Source organism: Gallus gallus, chromosome 4 (genome assembly GCF_016699485.2).
Source record: "Gallus gallus isolate bGalGal1 chromosome 4, bGalGal1.mat.broiler.GRCg7b, whole genome shotgun sequence".
NCBI classification, from domain to species: Eukaryota; Metazoa; Chordata; class Aves; order Galliformes; family Phasianidae; genus Gallus; species Gallus gallus.
In genome coordinates this window covers 15,760,656-15,780,931 of record NC_052535.1, presented here as the reverse complement: position 1 = coordinate 15,780,931, position 20,276 = coordinate 15,760,656, and the positions used below count along the sequence as shown (strand labels likewise).

Sequence of the window (20,276 nt, the reverse complement as noted above, 5' to 3'; positions counted from 1 at the left end):
AACATTAGAATGTGTTTGCTGCTTGGTCTAGAAGATTGTCTGCTAGCAGAACAGCAGAGGGTAGCACTTCATGTGTTGGTTACCAGATAGAAATGGGTCAAAAGCAGAAGTCAAAAACAGATGGAATGTGGTTATTCAACTTTTATTTAATAATTTGAACTTACAAGTTTTAGATTGAGAGAGCATTCCAGTGTAACGGTGAGCTGTTGCATCTATTTCTGATGATTAATTTAGCAGCTCATTCATTGCATCTTCCCCTACTTTAATATCATTGAGCAGACACAGGCTGTGCAAAGGGTGCTTACCAAACTAACATGCTTGGACTTTGAATGATAAGGCAGGATTTGAGCTTGGTAGCTGGTTTTTAATCACATGCATTGTGTCGATCAATTTGCTTTATATTAGTGCTAGGCTCAGCTCCAAACACACAGTATCTGTGTGTATCTCAACTTAAAGACCCCTGGTACTCTCTAAAAGTTGGCATCACACAACTTGTGTTTGACTTGAGGTAACACTAACCTTGATGGCCTCCTTTCTGGCCTGGTCGAATGTGAGCCTGCACTTAAATCCCTGAAGTCTGCACATAAGTCAGAATCTTAGTTCTTGGGATCGTGTCATGGATTCAGAACTCAAGTATTTGGATCCAAGCTGATATTCATGATATTCACCAGGCAAAAACATGCTGCCTTCCAGGAAAATGTATTCCTTACAGATCTTCTGTACTCATCAAGGAAAAAAGAAAGAGGGACTGCAAGTAAATAATCTTCTATTTCTGATAGGAGGTTAAGATCCAAGATCTTACCTGGAACATTCAGAAAAGGAGTTAATTACATCACTGGTAATTTTTTCTTAGTACTTTGGTGCCATCTGTGAGGGCTCTTGTGTAATGTTACAAATGTTTCAGTGTGGTCATTTACTCATGGCATATTAACAACTGCTGTTGTCTAAATAAGTTCAGTGATGAATTATGTAGAATTTCATCTGGCTGAGCAAACTACATAGATGAATTTTGCTTACGGGGTGTGGGAGATGTTTTGCGAGCTTCAAATATGGATGAAAAAGTTAAATGTCCTCTTCTGGTAGGGTCAGACATCAAAATATCTGTATCAAAATAACTATCTGAAAGACAAAGACACGAGCATTTCTTCCTGTGAAGATACTGAGTGTACGTATGTCTCAGTCTGGCTGCAGTGAGGGCTGCCCAGAATGTAATTCTGTCTGGATTGTTTAAAGCACAGATACAGCATTGCAACAAATTATATTTTCCATGCTTTGAGGAAAAAATGTATTGAATATTTTCCCTCTTTGCAAGCCTCAGTCAGCAAAAATCAAAGTACTTGCTTCAGCTCACTGAGAAGTAAGCTGGGCACTTGTTTTATTTGAGTTTTATTGCTGTAGTTTCTTCCAGCCCAGTCATATTGCTGACAGTTTAGGTGAGGGTTAGCTTTTTTAAATCATTAATAATTCAAGAATAAGTTGAACTACATTGCGCTTGAATATTAAGTCCAGGCTTGGTGCTTTTAGTAGGTACAAGTCAGACTGACTTGTGTGGTTGCATTCAGCAGTCACAGGTGCAGCCCCTCCCCAGGACATGGGTAGAAGCACCCAAAGCATAACACGACTGTTGTATGACCTGCCATGTATGGGCCTTGTCATCGTGTGTCCAGACATACCTGTATATCAGTAATGCCATTGTGTTAATGTCGTAGTGCAGCAAAGGGACATGGTGTCATCAGAAAGGCTGGCATAGAATCATAGAATCCTTGGAGTTGGAAGGGACTTTTAAAGGTCATCTATTCCAATTCCCCTGCTGTGACCAGGGACACCTACATCTCCGTCAAGTGCTCAGAGCCTGATCCAGCCTCACTTGAATGTCTCCAGGGATGAGGCACCCAGCATCTCTTTGGGTGGCCTGTTTGAGTGCCTCACCACCCTCACTGTAAAAGACTTTCCTTATATCCAACCTAAATCTACCCTCTTTAAGCTTGAAGCCATTTCCCCTTGTTCTGTCACCCCAGACTCTACTTAAGAGTCTGTCCTCTTCATCAGAAGGATGCACTTCCAGCAGCAGCACTTCCAGAGAAATGCGTTCTCTGTCCTGCTTCATTCATAGCCACAGTCTGACTAAGGAAAAAAGTATTTAAAAGATCAGGTTTGGGGCTGAATGAGGTTTTCGTGTTGTACGTGCTTATACAAATGACTATAGAATGAGCAACTGCTGAATTTCAGTCACGGTGTTGTTGTGAGCCTGCTTAGAGATGGCCTTGTTGCTGTCATCTCGGAGGAGAAAGTCATTTTTTCTTGCCTTATAAATATTTTTTTGGCTTTAACATTTGAAGCAGCATAGACCAGCAACAATAGTAATGAAAACCCTTTCTGCATTGCATCTTCACATGCCTGTTATGGATTGCAAGTCCTTTAGCCTTTCTGGGTAGCAATGATGCAGACCACAGAAAGCTACAAAGCAGAGATAGCTGGGTGGCTGGCTGGCTTCCTGCAGGGCGGCTGGGCTGAGAGGCACTCCTGAGAGATCCACACCACCCGGGGTGTTGGAATGAGCATCCTTTGTACAGCATCCCCACGGTGCACTGGCTGGAGGGCAGGAGATGGGAAGGCTCAGCATGCAGGTCTGGCCACTGATGTGCACAAAACAGGGAGCACAATTTGTGCATTCATTACCCAGGCATACCCCTGAACAGCCACAGCTTGCATTGCTTTGTTAAGGAGCAAGAATAGTTCACATTTGAAGATAAAATGGTCCTTTTATTTACACAATCTCGCTGCTTATATAACAGCACTTTTAATGGTAGAGTACAGCTGGAGCCTGGACATGTCGTTTATAGAAATAACACATAATGGAGAGCAATGTAAAATGTAGTAAATGGTGCTGAAGGCAATCAGCGTAGTGGGTACCAGAGGTCGGGAAACTCATTGCTTGCGAAGGAGCACCTGCACTGCCTTCCTGCAAGCAGGAGTGCTGAGTGGGGTTTCTGAAAAGCAGGGGAACGGGATTGTAAAGGGCTCCAGGGAGTTGTCACAGGAGGGGCAAGTGGCATTCCCCGTGGTGGGGAAGGCGTCCCCAGCGGCTGGCTGACACAGCACGGATGGTGACCATAGGGTGTGTTAAATGAGGAAGCTCTGCAATTTATTTATTTATTTGTTTGTTTGTTTGTTTAGCATTGAGACTGTTGTGATTTAATTTTCACAAAGAGGAGAAAGGCCAATGACTAAATTGTTTTTTCTCTTTCTTGAAATGGTAACCACTAATACATGTACGTGCAAAAGCACCACCTGGCACACACGCACACAAACACGCAGTGGGACAAAACCAGAAAAATTGCCAAGTTTTCTTCTGAGATATTCAGGGTTGATGGAGTGAGCTCTGATTCAAAAATGAAACAAGGGTACACGGCAGTCAGTCGATGGCATCTGCACTCCAGCACATTCATTTCCATTTATTTCATTGAGACAGTTTGTAAGTTTTGTATATGTTATAAACAAAAAAGAGCTATTGACTTTTTTGAGTGGCATGTTTTTTACAATTTGTTAAACCATTTTATTCAATTCTGAGTGAAAAAAATACTTACGATCTGTGTTCTGTTGTTTAAAGAAACCTCAAGATTCATGCTTGCATGTTATATGAATGATGAAAAAAGTTATAAATATTCATTGCTTTCTAGAATCACTTTTTTAAAAAGCATATCTTTATACTCAAAGTATTTGTAAGTCCCCATTAGTGCTATTTGTGCTTTCACATCAGAATTCCTAATTTGTAGCCAAGCAAGTATCTTAGGCCTAGATCTTCCTCCTACATGTAATGGAATCATAATGCTGTCACAGATATCACAGCCATTTTTGTAAAATATGATGTTAAGGAAGACTGAGTTCATTGTACTATACATATGTAAATGCCTCCGTTTCAATAGTCTCAGGGGAAAGCAGATGCCAGAAAGAATTCCCAACCAGTGTACATATTAATTGTCACCACCTATCGTGGGATAATAAAGCACATTCATACAAGGAAAAGCGTGAAGAATCGAGAAGGTTTCCTTGGGAGAGTAAGGGCGTTTGTGTGAGACTTAAGGAAGTCACATGGTGAATTATAATAATATAACTGCAGTCTAGAAAATCACCCTTTCCTTCTTTGTATCTGTAACAATGCTATGGTGCAAATCCTGCCTTCAGACAGCCGCTGTGGATTTACGGCAGACTGCAGAAAATCAGACTCTGGCACAAGTTGTTTGTTATCAGCGTAGCCCTGCAATGACAGATAGCTATTGGTACAGCATGAAACAGTGAATATTTTGCTTCTCTGTAACTCAGTCTTTTCAGTTTCAGGAGCACAGGGGACGGGTTATCACAGAGCATGGTGAACTGATCTGTTGAGCATGTATGTTTATGTAGGCGTTTGTGGGTGTGAAGACATTCTGAGCTTCTCAAGCCTGGATGTGGATAAGAAATCCACAGCATGACCAAATGATTAGACAGAAAGTTCTGCCTATAAATTATCTGGGCAGAAGTGTAGCTCATGTGGATGTTTCTATACAAAGAATCCACACTGGAGACGACTGTGTGGGTTTGAAGGAGTGAACTCTCACTTTGATTGGCATCTACCCAGTTTGGAAAGAACTAGAACAATGCAAAAATTTGAATTTCCTGAATCAAAACAGACAATTCACCAAATTCTCAGATACAAACAAAAATAAAGGGATGCAAATCTATGTCCAGTGACATACATAGCATGACTTGAAGGAAGTTGCCATACCCAGTTGCACCATCTTTCACCTGGGGATTTGAGTTCTTCCTGCAGCCCAGGCACAGCTGTTCCCAAGAAATGAAATGTCGTTTGCTTGTATAACTTCCCACAGTGCAGTCTTTGGTTGGTCCATGCTGCTTCTCTCTGCTGTTTCGGCTGCTGAATGAGTTGCTATTACCTCAACAGAGGCATTGAAAGTGTAGTTAATGCTGCTACACTCTGTATTTAAAAAACATTTTTTGAAGTCAAAGTGAATGTCAGTAAAATATTGTCTCATGGTTCAGGGCTCCAGTAGCTGGTACAATGCTTTAATTGGCATTCTTGTGCAGTGCTTGGACCTTTGCCAGTTAATGACCCATTGCTGCAGTCTGCACAGGCAAATTACCCCTTCTGTCCGGCTCTTCAAACTGATGGACTTTTGCCCAAGTAATGGCTGCAGGCTCCTATTCTCAGCTGGCATCAACCCCAGCGCGACTATAAACATCCCTGAGAGGGTCATAATATGATATATTGGACAGATTCTGATGCGCCTCACAGTCATATACTGCTGAACAGTTCTGCTGAAGTCAGTGACTTTGGCAGTGGCATAGCAGAAATAAGAAACTGGTCCTTACGCTGTTGCTCTCTCAAGTAATGAAGCAATTCCAGGTTATTAGCTAGTCTGTGTCCCTTCAGATGATATATTTTTTGCAAACCCTATATCAAACATCCAAAATAGTTTTTACTTTTGTTCTGATTTTAAATGGCTGCATTATCTCTTCTGCTACAGGATTTTCCATTCTCCAGGCAATTATGGAAGCAGCAGTTCAAAACAACTGGCAAGTGACAGCCAGATCTGTAGGAAGCATAAAGGATGTTCAAGAATTCAGAAGAATTATAGAGGAAATGGACAGGCGACAAGAAAAAAGATACTTAATTGACTGTGAAGTAGACAGAATAAACACCATTTTGGAACAGGTATGTTTTTGAAGTTTTCAGGAACTGTGGTTTCTCAATGATACATTTTGTTAATGTTTCCAGAACTGTCCATTTCTAGAAATTAATTGAATGTTCATTGAGGTTTGAGTCCCAATGACTGGCCAGTTACCTCGTAAAGTTAAAATTCCTCACTGATGTCCACAGTTGTTGGCAGTACTTACACGTAAGCTACCAGGAAATGTCTCAGTGATATTTTTTCCAAATGTTAATAATGTATTATTTTTAAATAGGTTAAGATCCTGAAGCCTCATCTACGAGAGCAGCATTTCTACTGTCAGGACTTCTTGTAGGGAGTGCCAGGCAGGTGTAGTTTGTTAAGTGGAACATGAGACAGGAAATAAAAGGCCAGTTAAACAATTCTCAAATGCAAATATTGCTAATATAAAATTCAACTGGTAGTCCGAACTGTTCATTAGTGCTTTTGGGGACGTTTATCCCTTCCCTCTGCACAGCTGGTGCTTTTGACAAGCCTAAATTGCAGGTGATAGAATTTACCTTTTCTGATGAGGGCCCAGTTTTGAGTCACTAGTTTGCTATAGCCCAGCCTTCTCGTTGTTTGCCTTGCCCCATGGGAATGGCCACACCCACAGACGTGCCAGGTTGCAATCCAAAATGCCTGCATCCCTCTCTGCGCAACGTGCTTGAAGAGGTATAGAACAGATACACATCATGGGAAGCAGAAACAGAGAGGGTCACTCTGCCTGGGCTTGCCGCAAAGCCAGGGTTGGTACAGGACCTAATTTATGTGGCTATCTATCACTGGCCTGTAGAAATTCATTTATATTAAGACTGAAAAACCCTCTGATTATGACCACCTCATAAATTTAACTGGGGATTTATGATACAGAATTGATCAAAAATAAAATTTAAATGTCATGAAGCATTAGCATTCTTTTAGAAATGTTGTCTTGTAAACTAGTAGCAAGCTGACCTCACTGCTATAAACAGATCCTAGAAAATGCAAAAGGTATATTCACCGAGTTTCTTCCCAGCATGTTCAGTTCCAGTCCAGCCCTGAGGTACAGCGGAGGGCTGGTGTGTGGGGACTGAATCACTGCCACTGGTCCCAGAGATGCTGGTGATAGACAGCAACAGGCAGAGAAGGGAGCTTTGTCTCAAGAACATAGCACAAGGCCATGCTGATCCATAACTCTACTGCAAAATGATTGTAATACTAATACGTAGCATTGCATTCTACACTGTAATTTTTAGTCAATATGGTGACTGTTCTCTTTGGGGAAGTTCATAAACTGTAAGAAACTTTACTTTTATTTTCTTTCTTTTGCTTATATTCTTGCAAAAGCCTACAGCCCAATCTTCTGACAGTGGTTCAGGAGAACACCAAAGACAACATTAATAACACTTTGGGCCCACTCTCAGCTGGAGAATAGGCCTTTTGTTTGATCTTTCTAAGTCCGTTTACATTTTATTCACTCTTTTTATTATAATGTGCAAGTGAGAGAAAAATATTCAAACCATTTTAAAGCCAAGCGCGAAAGCCATATACCAAGCAATCTAGCAGAACAACTGGCAAACGTTTCTTCTGCAGCCATTTGAAGCTGAAAGACAAAGAAATTAGAATTTTACTAAATGTTTGATTCCACTTTTTATTCATGTCATTAGCATCTGTGTAACTAAAGAATTGGTACTGGGGCCATCAGGTATCCCTGAACTCTACAGTAGTTTGCTCACACTTTGGCATAGTTATAGCCTTTCTCTTGTCTTTAGTTTGCACATAGCCCATCCCCGTACTGTTAAATGAGGCTTTTCTCTGTTATACTCACTGTCCATCTTCTGAACTTACTTTTCATGAAATCTTTATCCAAAATAATCTGAAATATTTCTAAAAGATCTAAAAATTTCCTTCCAGTTGGATTTTGTAACTCAATCAGCTTTAGGCAAGCAGTTGAATACAGTTAGCCCATTGCTTTGCAACCAAGCATATCGGACATTTTCACATACAAATGCTATAACGCGTATGTTGTCCTATAATAATACAATATGATTATTTTCCCTTAATTTCATTTAAGGTACTCGTGAGCAAAATTGTTTGAATTTGCAGTATCAAAAATGGATTTACAAATTTTTGTTTAGGAAACAAAAAGTTGTAAGGCAAACCAAATGTAGCTACTGAGACAAATACTCTGGTACTAAACCTGTCTCATTAAAAGTCCAACAAGTGGATTCCAGTTTTGCAACACTTTCATAGGAATATTTTCCCATTTATTTCAGCAGGACTGTTCACTTGACAAAAAATTGTCCAAGCATATCCCAAGCTGGTGCCTCGTATGCTAAAAATATTTTCTGGCAACATTTTCCAGAGTTTTGTGTTTGTTTTTTAATCTGGAATTCAAGAGCAGTGATTAAGTTTCTGCAGGGAAAGTCAGTAATGCAGGTCCCCAGATTGTCAGCTGAATAACTATTGGTTTTAGGCATTTCCTTCCATCTCATCTGCTTTCCTTGTTATCTTCTCATAAAGTTGCTAAAAAATTTCACAAATACATGCAGTATTAAATCCAGCCATCCAGTTTGCTCAAGGGAATGGTGAGTTGTCTTCGTTATAGCCAACTGTGTTTGCTGATAGCATACCATTGAGGGGAAAGATAACTCTGGATTTGCATATTTCAAATCTGTGTTTGATTGCAGTTTAGAAAGTCAAATCAGTGCTATGTGTGAAGTCTAGAGGGGCTGCTCAGCTACAAGGCAATAGCATCTCCATGCTGACTACATCACTGCAGGTATAGAAAAGGGAAGGCCATCAAGGCTCCCTGCCTGTGATGGCACAGTTCTGAAGGACAAACTTCCAACAGTTGTTGCCATAGGCTGCCTCAGCACCAGTACCCTTTCCATCCTTCTTTCTCTGGACTCCTCAGGGGCCCATCCTCAAGGCTGCCCCCCCTCAGCCCCCCCAGAAGCAGTGCCTGCCCCTAGGGAAAGTGCTGTCTGCAGTCACCACAGAGGTGTGGCGACTGCCATTTCAATCTGTCAAGGACAGCACTTGTCACAGAACCTAGATTTGAGATCTGGAAATAAGTCTTATTTAAGAATACAAATCATAGCAGAAATAAATGGACCGTAAACCACTAAACAATCTATGCACGTTCTGAGTTTCAGACTTTCGGGCACCTGACCAGGCTGTTCAGCAAGCTTGTCAGTTCTCTGCTCCAGAAACCACAAATTGTGGCTTTGTGTTAGTGCTCAGATTAAAGAAGACTGACCTCTTCTCGAGAGTCAGGCTGGTCAGTGTGTGCAGTTCTCTTCCTTTGATGTTTTTTTCAATCAGTTCAAACCAGGATGCACCTCTCTTCCTAAGGTGTAGGCTTACCTAAAGCCAATTACCTACCTGAGGATTTTCTTCAGAGACTTCAGGTCCTACTGGAATATTTTGTGCCTTCCTCCAGTAACATACAGATATGTGAGACAGTGACCTTCAATATTCCATGTACCTTTCAAGTCTGGCACATCTGTATGTCCAAATGTTTCTAAGTTCTGATGCCTGTCATATGAGGTATTTCTATCCTCAGGGCTGTCTGGTACCCATGAAAGGTTTTCTCCTGGTGTGTGAATGTAAAGGAAGAGAAAGAGGACACCTCAGTTTGTACTCTTTCTGGGTAACCTGTTTTGTGCGAGCTTTTCCTGTGTAGCACATCCAGTTTCATTCACCATCCCAGAGAATCCTTTTGTGGCTCTGTATTGTGTCCTAAAGGTGGATGCCATGCCCAGATCACCTCTAGTTCTGTCTCCTTACCTGTGGACTAAAAGGAAGCACAGAGATCAATAGTCATTCTCCTGGTTACCATTTGTTTCTTCATTTGCCCTATAGTTCTGTAACCATGTGGATCCATATCACTTCTTGCACGACAAAGCTATATCCAATTTAATCATCTAGTGGCCTCTCAAGCATATGGATAGCAACACTTATGTCATGCAAAATTCATAAGCTCCCCACACTTCTTTTCCCTTGATGCTAAAATATTCTCTTATTCCTTCACAGATAGATATAAAATTTTGTTCTTATAAACTGAACATTTTCTTCTGAGAACTAACAGTAAGCTTCAGCCTATTCGACCGTGTATTTAGAGGCATGTTTTTGAGTTAAGAAATATGTTTTTCTTATTCCCAAGATAACAGACCATATTTCAGACTAGAGTGGCTTTGTGTCCATTTAGAAGTAAAGCTCCTGAGGGAAAATAAGGAGGAAGAAACTCCATTTGGGATCAAAATGGTGAAACTTTACAAAAGACCCAATTATTCCAGGGACCGTGTGCTTTTATCAAAAGGGTACTATCTCCAAGCATAGCCGTATAGGTTAGGTACCAAGGTAATCTCTTTACTGAGTGGAGGCATCACACAAAGCAGAAGTAATATTATAGCAGAGAATGCAGTCCCCAAAATTTTACGATGATAGTCAAACTGTCAAAGATGACTTGAAGTAAAGCATCCATAGGATTAAGAAGGGTAATCTGATTGACTGAACTCTGTCCCATGCTGGCACTGACTGCGACTTGACATTTGAGTATGAATGTTTGAGATTAAGACTATCTCCAAGTTTTTCTCCCTCTGCATAGCTGCTCAGATCATAAAGGAATGGGCTCGCTGCAAAACAGCTTTGCCATTTGTCAGAAAAATAAATGCAAAAACACAGCCTTGGGTTGCACCAATAGTCGTCAAAAATAGCAACAATAACTGCCTATAAACACAATGGGACACTTGAAGGAGAGAGCATCCAGTCAGTACGGTGTTGTGTAACGTCACTCAGAAAGTGGTACAGTTCATTTTTATATTTCCAGTGAACTAGAAACTTAATATTTAGGGCATTCCTTCATTAGATGCCCATGAGTATTATTGAAATCAGGATCTCAAGCAGAATGACAGGTCACTTCTTTCCCCTCACATCCAGGTTTCAGGTTTGTTTGGGTTTGTGGGGAGGAAAGGGGAACTACTTGAGTCAGTTACCCTCAGGACTGTAGCTAGCAAAAGGTAAGTAAAAAATGGGCATGCGTCAGAACTGACAGCTGTATCTGCCTAAAGGGCCTACTGCTCTCAGCTATAAAACCAATAAAGAGCTAGAGATGGATTGCTAAAGCAGAGAGAAGCAACATATTGGGTTAATCTGCCCCACATGTGGCACATTGCACACGTACCAGGGGATAGAATTTCTAGTTTGTAAATAGGAATGGCTCTCCAAAGCCATCACCCAGACTTCACAAGGCAAGGCAGATTCCAAATGACAGGAATTCAACAGTTTGAGTATTAGTCATCCCACAGACTGAGGTAATGGCACACAAATTTTGAAAATGTTCAAAAAGCATTAAAGAACAGTTTTAAATGTATCTGATCAGTAATAATAAAAATTAATGCAAAGTGTCCTTCCATAAATGTACATGCTGCCTTATGGAAAGGACCTCTGCCAAGCAAATCTGATTTCTTATGCCAGAGACATATGAACCTGAAGTCACCGTTAGAGTTTTTATTTTCCTGCCACAGAAGCAATTACTCATTTTATGTTTGTGATAATTCATGGGATATAAACGTGCACACCAGTGCACGTACATGCATCTGCTTTTGGTATTTTCATATCTTTACCACAACATCTGCAGTATGCTGTTATGCAGTTACAGAGATATTTATATGGCAACCTCTGCATTGCCATTAAATGTACAGTGATTCAGAATCCTTTCTCAGTTACACTGCTGCGGGTTGAGAGTCAATCATTATCCTGAACATTATCCTGGAGACAATATTTAAATTGATACCATTCTACTCATAGAGAGACTGTCTTTGCTTTGAATTTCAGCTAATAGATAGCTGTGAAGGCACATTTTGCTGCACAGTTTGCCTTTTTCTGCAGCTTCAGCACACAGAATTTGTGCATTTGCGTTTGCCCTCACAAAGCCCTTTGAGCATCTCACTCATTATTTAGCCCGCGTCCACATCATGCGAGCTGCTCCTGCACTGGCATTAATTGTTACCCTCACTGGCAGCCTCAGCAGAAAGGTCGAGCCTGAGGGCCGTTTTGTGATAGCCTCTCATTGCCACATTTGATGTTCTTTGAAAGCAAATGTACACATGGGTGCTTCCATGCAGTATTTGGACTGTGGGGACAGGATTTGGTCTTTCACTAGCTTTGCTGGTACTTTTTAGAAACAAGATTTGGAAGAAATCTTTTAAAGGTAGAGAATACCTGGGGGAGAAGGGACTGCTGGCTGCAAGTCACTCAACGTGTGATCTCCTCAGATTTTTGTCCTGCTGTGTCTGTCCATGTCCCTATCCCTCACAGCTCTGGGAATCTTCTTCCACCTCTTCTTAGCCAATGTCTGATTTTAAAATCCCTGGTCACACATCTTTTCCAGGTTTTAAAAATCAGTGTTGTATAGAAATTGCCTTATTTCAGTTCTAGCATTTAATGTAGTTCTTTCTTCTCCATATAAAGGATAAGCCCTTTCATCTTCGCAGACATTACCTTAATTTCTGCATCTGTCTCTCAAATAGTTTAATGCTTGAAACTCTGCTTCTAACCAAAGGCTTTACTTAATTAGTTTCCAAGGCAACCATCTTGGCAACAACCCAGATGAACCAACTGCGGGGAGAGGAAGGAAACACGCTATCAAAATGAATAGTAATAGCACAATACCACTGTGCAAACAGGCGTTGTACATCACGAGAGGCAGTGTGATGGTTCTGGTCTCTTCTAAGTTCATTTACAAGAGAAGAAGTCCTAACGCAGTAAAAGAAAAGGCACGCAAGAACTTATGTCTTTTTTTCATAGCTGACTAAACCGGGATTAATGGCTTCAGTGAGATATGAATCACTGTTATCTGGGGAAGAGAACCAGTGGTGCTTCTCAGGGCTCCTCGTGTACCAAGATGTACCCAAACGCACTTCATAGCACACTGAAATGCTGCAGTTCTAATTTTCAGGGTGAGACAAGCAACCAATAGCTGCAGTCTAACGGGGATGTGGCTAAATATGAGGCCCCTAGGTGTCATCCACAACTGTGATGCATTCATTGCCAACTACAACTGGATTTGTATTAACCCTGATACAGCAAAGTATCATCCCAGTGCAAATCACTTGCTATTAGTAATTACATATCCACATGTGATTCCTTTCTCTTATCCCAGCTTCACACCAGTGCAATTCCTTTGGCCTGTTCGGAATAGATTAAAGCTTCCAGGGCTACCCTGGGGTAAATTTGTAAAGACTCAGGCCCTAGAAATCGTCAGCTAAGCCTGAAACATCAACATGCCGCAGTGCTCAACCAGTAAGGTGAAAAAAAGCAAAGCTGTTTTACAGGAAATTAGTGTGCATGGGCTTTAAAAAGTTCATGTTACTATATTATATTTATTTGTTTGAGACCATGGATGTTCATGTGTAGCAATAATGGAGTATGTACTACTGGAAACTCAATCCTCTGGAGTATGAATTGAATAAAATAATGTGCAATATACACAGAGCCTTAAAAACACCTTGAGTATATTTTATACTGGGAAAATGCACGTAAAGAATCAGAACAGAAAAATATTACTGCAACTTTATTACCTCATATGAGTTAAAAGGCTTCCCCTGCTGCATAGATTAAATGTAGTAAAAATAAATTAACTCTTCATAATCTCTTTTGGTTCATGATTTATGCACCAAGTTATATGGGGAATATTGCCGAGTGCTGCTTATAGTGAAGCAGAATAAACCTTTCAAACTCCTTCAAAGCATTGAAAAGAGAAATTGAATGCAATTCTAGTCACAGTAGAATTCCATTTACAGTAAAAAGTAAAAAAAGTAACCTTGTCTTTCCTAGAGAAGGTTGCACTGATTTCTTTTCCCTTAATTTCATAGGACATTTAAAGAGGAAAGGAAATGCTCAAAAGTAAAAAAAGATTGGCTGCTATTCAGTGTTTTTCAGTCTGCTTGAAGTGCTGTGCTCTGCAGCACAGCTTCCCCTGCAAAAGATTTTCCTGTGAGCATTGGGACTGAATTACTGCGACACTTCTGGGTTATATCCCAATAATAGTTGAAGTGATCCTGACATACAATAATAGTTTATATAAACAGAATTCTGTTTCCAAGGACTTCTGTTCAATTCCAGGAACTAACACTGGGATTTTACCCTGACATGCTGAATGGAGGTATGGAAGGAAAAATTATGTGTTTTTAAAATAACTGTTCCTCAGTTTACCTAATCTCTTCCTCTCTTCCTCCAACATATATGCATCCTATCATGTTGATAAAAATTAAGGGTTATGGAGTATCATTTATTCTGTGGGTTATGAGAAGAAATGAACCTCATTTATCTCTGTCTGTGACTGCAAGAGTGTACTCTTAAGAAATTCCAGCACACAGGTTGACCATTTTGAAAGGGAGAAGGCACAATTAGATATCATCTCCTCCGTCAAAGGGATGAGGTGCTGAAGCTCACTAAAGAGCTGCTTGTTAGCAATGTGGGTATGTCTTCACACCAGATGGCTGGGGTGAAACATTTGATTCCAGCAGAAGGTTTGGAAACTTCTGAGTAAATGTATGACTGCTGTTGTTAGTAGTCCTTGTGAAAGTGACTGTAGAGGTTGAGAAACTTAGTAATGGAGGCTGGTCTGGAAGTCAGTTTTGATGGTGCTCAATTTGATACTTGTGATATGGACTTGCGCTGCAATGAAAGGATCCATAACTGACAACAGGCAAGAGGGCTGTCATGATGGGCCTGTCTTTTGTTAGGATAAAAGCTGGGCATCGCAGGCTGAAGGAAATCTGAAACTTTAGCCATGAATGTTGCTAGAGAGAGCCAATCAACTGTAGTAGTACAGCCATGTACACTCATTTGCTTGACTTTCCTGAGCCAAGAAGCACTGATGTCTTTTGTAAAGATGTTTGTGTGTCAGTGCAAAGCATGTGATGGTTACCAAGAAGTTTACCCACCAGGGAAGTTAACAGAAGCTCCTATTCCTATGGGCTGACTAGGGTATCAAAATAGAGATAGCAACACTACATATTTGTTCTCAAGTTAGCAAAACTTCTCAGAGATGGTGAACTTGCACAGCACAGGATCCATTTCCAGAGCCTTGACTGATGAGTGACAGTCATCCTCAACAGGGTAAAATGCAAAGAAATTGAGTACTTCAGAATTAGTCAGAAGCAGTAAAAACACAGAATATGATAAAGATCTTTGTACATTTCCTGTCAGTAGACTCTGCAGAGTCCAGGATACTCCAATCAAATTAATTGTCTTCAAAACACGTCATTCAAGCTTTGAGGGGAGTTTCTCAGAAGATATACTGTAAGTCACCATCACACTCTTCAAAAAAGTTTGAAGTACAGTGTTATCAAGAATTTTAGAATTCCAAAGAAGGCATCGAAAAGCATCACTGTGTTTAAAAAGATGTTTGAAATTTGATGGCAAGAGTCCCTTGAAATGCCTCAGACCAGGTAGTTGTCCAACACCACACCAAAAATGTATCAGAGCAGAGAAATCCCCTGACATCACAGTTGCTGACCTTCAGGTAGTGTCTGACCTGAGAGGTTATAGCTAAGTGGGAGAAAGACAGAATACTGAACCAGTAGATATAGAAGACCCAACTGATAAGTAGAGTACCACTGCCTGCTTACTTGTACTGAATTAAGTCAGTTATGGCACTCAAGACAAAACGCTTCTTGAAATTTCCTGTACTCATTAATTTTTGGTTAGTTTCCTGTGAGACCTGAAGACTCTGTGAAAATACCAACATGAGAATATACAGGAATCTCTGTGAAATCAGTTCATTTTTGAATATTTTTCAAAGTGAGATCTTTATCAGAGAATATACTAGCACTATGCAGACAATTAAAATATGGACTCCTTCCTAAAATGATCAGTGTGTGGAAATCACTGATGCAGATTAACATATTTAATCGATTTACTTTTCTTGCACGTGACTCCAAAACTTCCTCCATAACATAGCTTGATTTTTGCTTTATTAATCTCACGCAAAAAGCCAAAGAATTTGCTAATTCAAAAATTCTACAACTCACAGATCTCTTCAGGGAAGCTGTCAGTAAGAACAAGTAGCTCTTCTTGGGAAGATCTTGGCAACATAAAAGGCAGAGGTCTCTTGGCCATTTTGGCAATCCTTTTCATATACTACAAAGAATTTTCTTTGTGATTGTAATATGCCTCTGTATCTGATCTTGGTTTTAGTGGAATAGCTTTAAGTGATGAATGGTAGCTTAAGTCTTGACTGATGATGTTGTGAGGGTTAGGGTATGGAGGGTGTGACTTGCAAAGAGAGATGCAGTCCTGAGAGATAGAACACTGTTCTCATCTGTCTAAACAAAGAAAAAATTCTGACAGAAAGAAAAGTTTATGTAATTAATGTTACTCAGCTTACGGAGTAAACAACTGTGATTATGAATGTCAGTTACTAGTGATCATAAAACTTCATCTCAGTGAAGAGAAACCAGAGTAGGATGCTTTCACAGAACTGTATGTCTTTTAACAATAATTGTGCCATCAGATTAGTTACTCTCATAATACTGTTAAGTCACATCAAGGAAAATGAATCTAGGAAAATTATTTCAGGATACAGAAAATTTACAGAAAACCTTATTATCACAATTAAAAAAAATAGGAGAAAATATCATGCCCACAGAACCTATGTTGCAGTTTGTAATGTTTTGCCTCTGTAATTTCTCATGTTATCTTTAATGCATTATCTAAAAGGATATTCTACTACACGGTCTGCAGTCTTCAGTCAGCAAACATCAAATTAGATGTGGGAAAAGAAAGTGGAGCTTTCTGGAGAGAGAAGGAAGTACAGTGTGGTTTCGGATGTTGCCTTGCTTTTCAAGGACTAACATGTATGACCATCATCTATACGGAGATGGCCTAGAAGTAAATTTCACTCTTGGGGTGATTAACATCAACTAGAAATACGAGGAAGAGAAACACATAGAAGGGGACCAAAGAAGGAAAAAAAATTAATGAAATGCTTCAAATACATCTCAGATCCTTGCTTTTACCATGCATATTTTTGTCCTTTCTACTAGGAGACTCCTGTCTTCCAGGAGATTATTCCCCATGACAGATACATTGCGGAAGGGCTGAAAGGTGTTTGACGAATGTTTTGTAAACCCATACTTACTATATGTGCTATAGAGAAAGATAGGATTATGGTTTTGAGGTGTGGTTACAAATGTAAAAGATATCAACCGCACACAAGTAAAACTCTTAGATCTCTACACTGCACAAAAATACAAAGCTCAGTAATCTAGACTGTCTATGGATTTGTGACATTCCCCAAAGAACATGAAGCCCCTGAAATGGTGCATAAGTTAGTCTCAATCATATATGCTATTATTTTATCTGCAACAAACAATACGTGTGTAGAATCTTCATCTTAATATTTAATACAATCTTCATTTAAAATTTAGCTCAAATTTAATATAGTACTCATTCTCCATATAAATGAAATCATTGTTTACTGCATGTTTTACAGCCTCACAATCCCTAGCGGCCAGATTCTTATCCCATTAATATTAAGTGAAGAAATAAATCACCTTCACTAGGTTTGCACTGTGATTATCATTATGAGGTTTTGACCCTTTGTACAAGGAAAGTCATTTGTACCCTAGGTGGAAATGGCTTTATTTCAGTGGAATTAAGGCCAGGATAAGTATTATCTGTCTGGCTGTGAGAAGACCAGTGCTAGCTGTGATGCTTCTTTTGCCACAGCAGTTCCTTTGGAACTTCGTATGTTGGTGCTGGTGCTATTGGTGCGATAAACATCAAAAAGATGTAAACATGATATTTTTTATACTTTTTCTCAGGGAAGACCTTGCCTTGTTTTGTGCTTAGAATCCTCAAAGGGAACTCTTTCTTTGTGCAGGAGCTTGTGTGTGAATGGTAAAACAAGGGAGAAGGCACTGTAGACTGGCAGTAAATGTATCTGCTGAGGTTGCAAGGGATCTTATCTTTACTTTGCCATCTGGTTATGTGAAGAAAATCCTCTTCTGTTCTCCAATTTATCCTACACTAGTCTGGAAAATTGACATGACAAGAGGCGACCTGTGCAAAGTAAAGACAATGAGGAAAGATTGTGTATGCCTGTCAAATGCTGTTGCACCAGATCTTTTGCCTTTGCCCACATGACAACACTGCCCACAATAATTATGTTGCTATTAACAGTGCACCCTCCTTTGAGAACCAATGTACGATAGCTGCAATCCCATATGGGCAGTTCTCATGATAAGAACTTCTGAAGGCTTTCCCTTTTATTGAACTAATTGGAGTGTCACACTGATATTCTGCTCCTTTCCTTTCCAAACTGCGTCTCGAAGACCAAATTAGCCAGTGCCTTTAGTCCAGTGGGGTGCTGCCATGACTTCTCAATTGTTTATTCCAATATCAAGTAGGAGCTGCACATATCTCAGATAAGCTTTATGTAACTCCATCCTCAGATGTAAAATGTTGCTATCAATAGGGTTGCAAGCTAGAAAATACCTGATGTGTTAACCAGAAGAGAAGGCAGTGCTCCGTAGCAATTTAAGATTGCAAGACAGTTCATGCCATGCTTGAGATAGCAAGGGCCTGTTACCCATGCTGTTCCCACAAAGAACAATCAACATCGAGCCAATCCTGATGATGCTGTTGGAATTTTTTAGATGTGTCCATTTTTTTAACACAAAGCATTTTGGCTTGTTTGCTGCTGAGAAGAAAGAATTGTGCCATCACTGCTGGCATTCACGCACTGCTTTGAAGGCAAAGATGTCATAGCTGTATTTTGAAAGCAAGGCATACTGGAACATTGCTGTTCATATGGAGCTAGCTAAGCTTTCCTGTCTTCAGTAAAGTAAAAGTAGACTTAAAAATCAGAAGATATGCTGATACGCTTGAAGTTAATCATGGGCTTTTTGCAAAAGCGGGACCCAAATTAATGTATAAATAACTTCAGCAAAGAAGAACAAAACTCCTTTTTGACTCTGAGCTTATAGAAAATCTCATTTTTCTCGCTGCCTTTTTAAAACCTAGGAAAGAAGAGCTCTGGATTTAACTTACCTCTTTGTTCACAGAGATGGTAGAAATGGAAAGACGCATTACAGCAGGTCAGATCTCTCCCTGTCATTCCATTTAAGTGGCATATTTCTGTAACTTGTCAGGAATGAAAAGCACAGGAAAAATCTTTAGACCTTCTTTGTGACAATACTGCCAGTCAGCATCAGTATTGTATTTTATTGAAAGATCTAATAAACTCATAAACTACCAGGGTTTTGAGCTGGAGATGAGGTAGTGTGTACTTTTGTGATCTAATTTATTTTCTTTCTTTTTTTTTTTTTTTTGTTTCTAAATAAGGAGAGATAAAAAACCTTGATTAAAAAGACTGAACTGACCGGATCAATTCAAGTGAAGGGAAGATGAGCTCTTATTAGTTTTCCTTACAGCACTGCCAAAGCCATGACATCTACTCTATGTAAAAACACAAGCATATCCTCTTAGCATGTACTTTTCAATGACACCTGCTACTCAGGTACCCATGGAGACAACACTGCAGGAGCAGTTCTAGGCCTTTTCTGATTTGGTATGTTTTAGTGTAGAGTTGCTACACTAAAACTGATCAAGTCTAGAAGCGCTTTCTTCACCTCAATCTTTACTGGTGAGATTTGCCTTCAGGAATCCCAGGTTCCAGAGGCCAGCGGCGAAGGTTGGAGCAATGAAGACTTACCTCAGTAGAGTATCAAGTCAGGGAACATTTATGCAAGTTAGTCATATGGGACCTGATGGGTGTGTCCACAAGTTCCTAAGGAAATGGCTCATTGCAACTCCACCATCTTGAAAGGTAGTAGTGACTGAGAAAGGATCATGAGGATTGAAAGAAGAAAGAAAATTTCACTCCTATCATCAGGAAGAGAAATAAGGAGGAACTGGGGAACTTCAGGCCAGTCAGTCCTATCTTAGCCTCCAGAAAAGTAATGGAGAAATTAATCCTGGAAATCATTTCCAGTCACCTGAAGAATAAGGATGTGATCAGCAGTAGTCAGCATGAACTTGCAAAGTGCTCGAGTAGCCTGATAGCTTTTTGCAGTGAGATAACTGTCATGTTGGATGAGGAGAGACCAGTCGATGTTGTTTATGTTGACTTTAGTAAGGTTTTTGACACATAGCGCACATACAGGCAGATAAATTGTTGGCTAGATAAGTGGAGATAAAGATGGTCTGAAAACTGAATTGCTGGCCTTAGAGGGTTGTAATCAGCAGCACCAAGTCCAGCTGGATGCTAGTTGCTAGCGGGTTACCCCAGGAACCAATACTGTTTAAACTTTTTATTAATTATCTAAATGATGGACAAAGGGCATTCTCAATAAGTTTACAGTTATTACAGAATTGGAAGGATTGTTTGATAGGAAGGCTAATATCATGCATCAGTACAGACTGAGTAGAGGCTTCCTGCCTGGAAAGCAGTTCTGCAGAGAAGTGTGTAGTGGCCCGGTCAGACAAATTGAACGCCACCATCACTGCAGTGTCACAGCAAAGATGAACAGCATCTCTCTGGGCTGCACAGGAGGAGCTTTGCTAGCAGAT

At 40.1% G+C, this 20,276-nt stretch overlaps 1 protein-coding gene across 4 annotated transcripts in view; it reads left to right on the top strand.

The window, feature by feature from the left end:
* GRIA3 (glutamate ionotropic receptor AMPA type subunit 3) overlaps positions 1 to 20,276 on the top strand; it is a 141,809-nt gene that overhangs the window by 61,501 nt on the left and 60,032 nt on the right. For all 4 annotated transcript variants that reach the window (NM_001112799.2, NM_205215.3, XM_040698747.2 and 1 more), the window contains exon 4: positions 5,526 to 5,713. In NM_001112799.2, the coding sequence (NP_001106270.2) occupies positions 5,526 to 5,713 (188 nt within the window). The remainder of the gene's footprint in view (positions 1 to 5,525; positions 5,714 to 20,276) is intronic.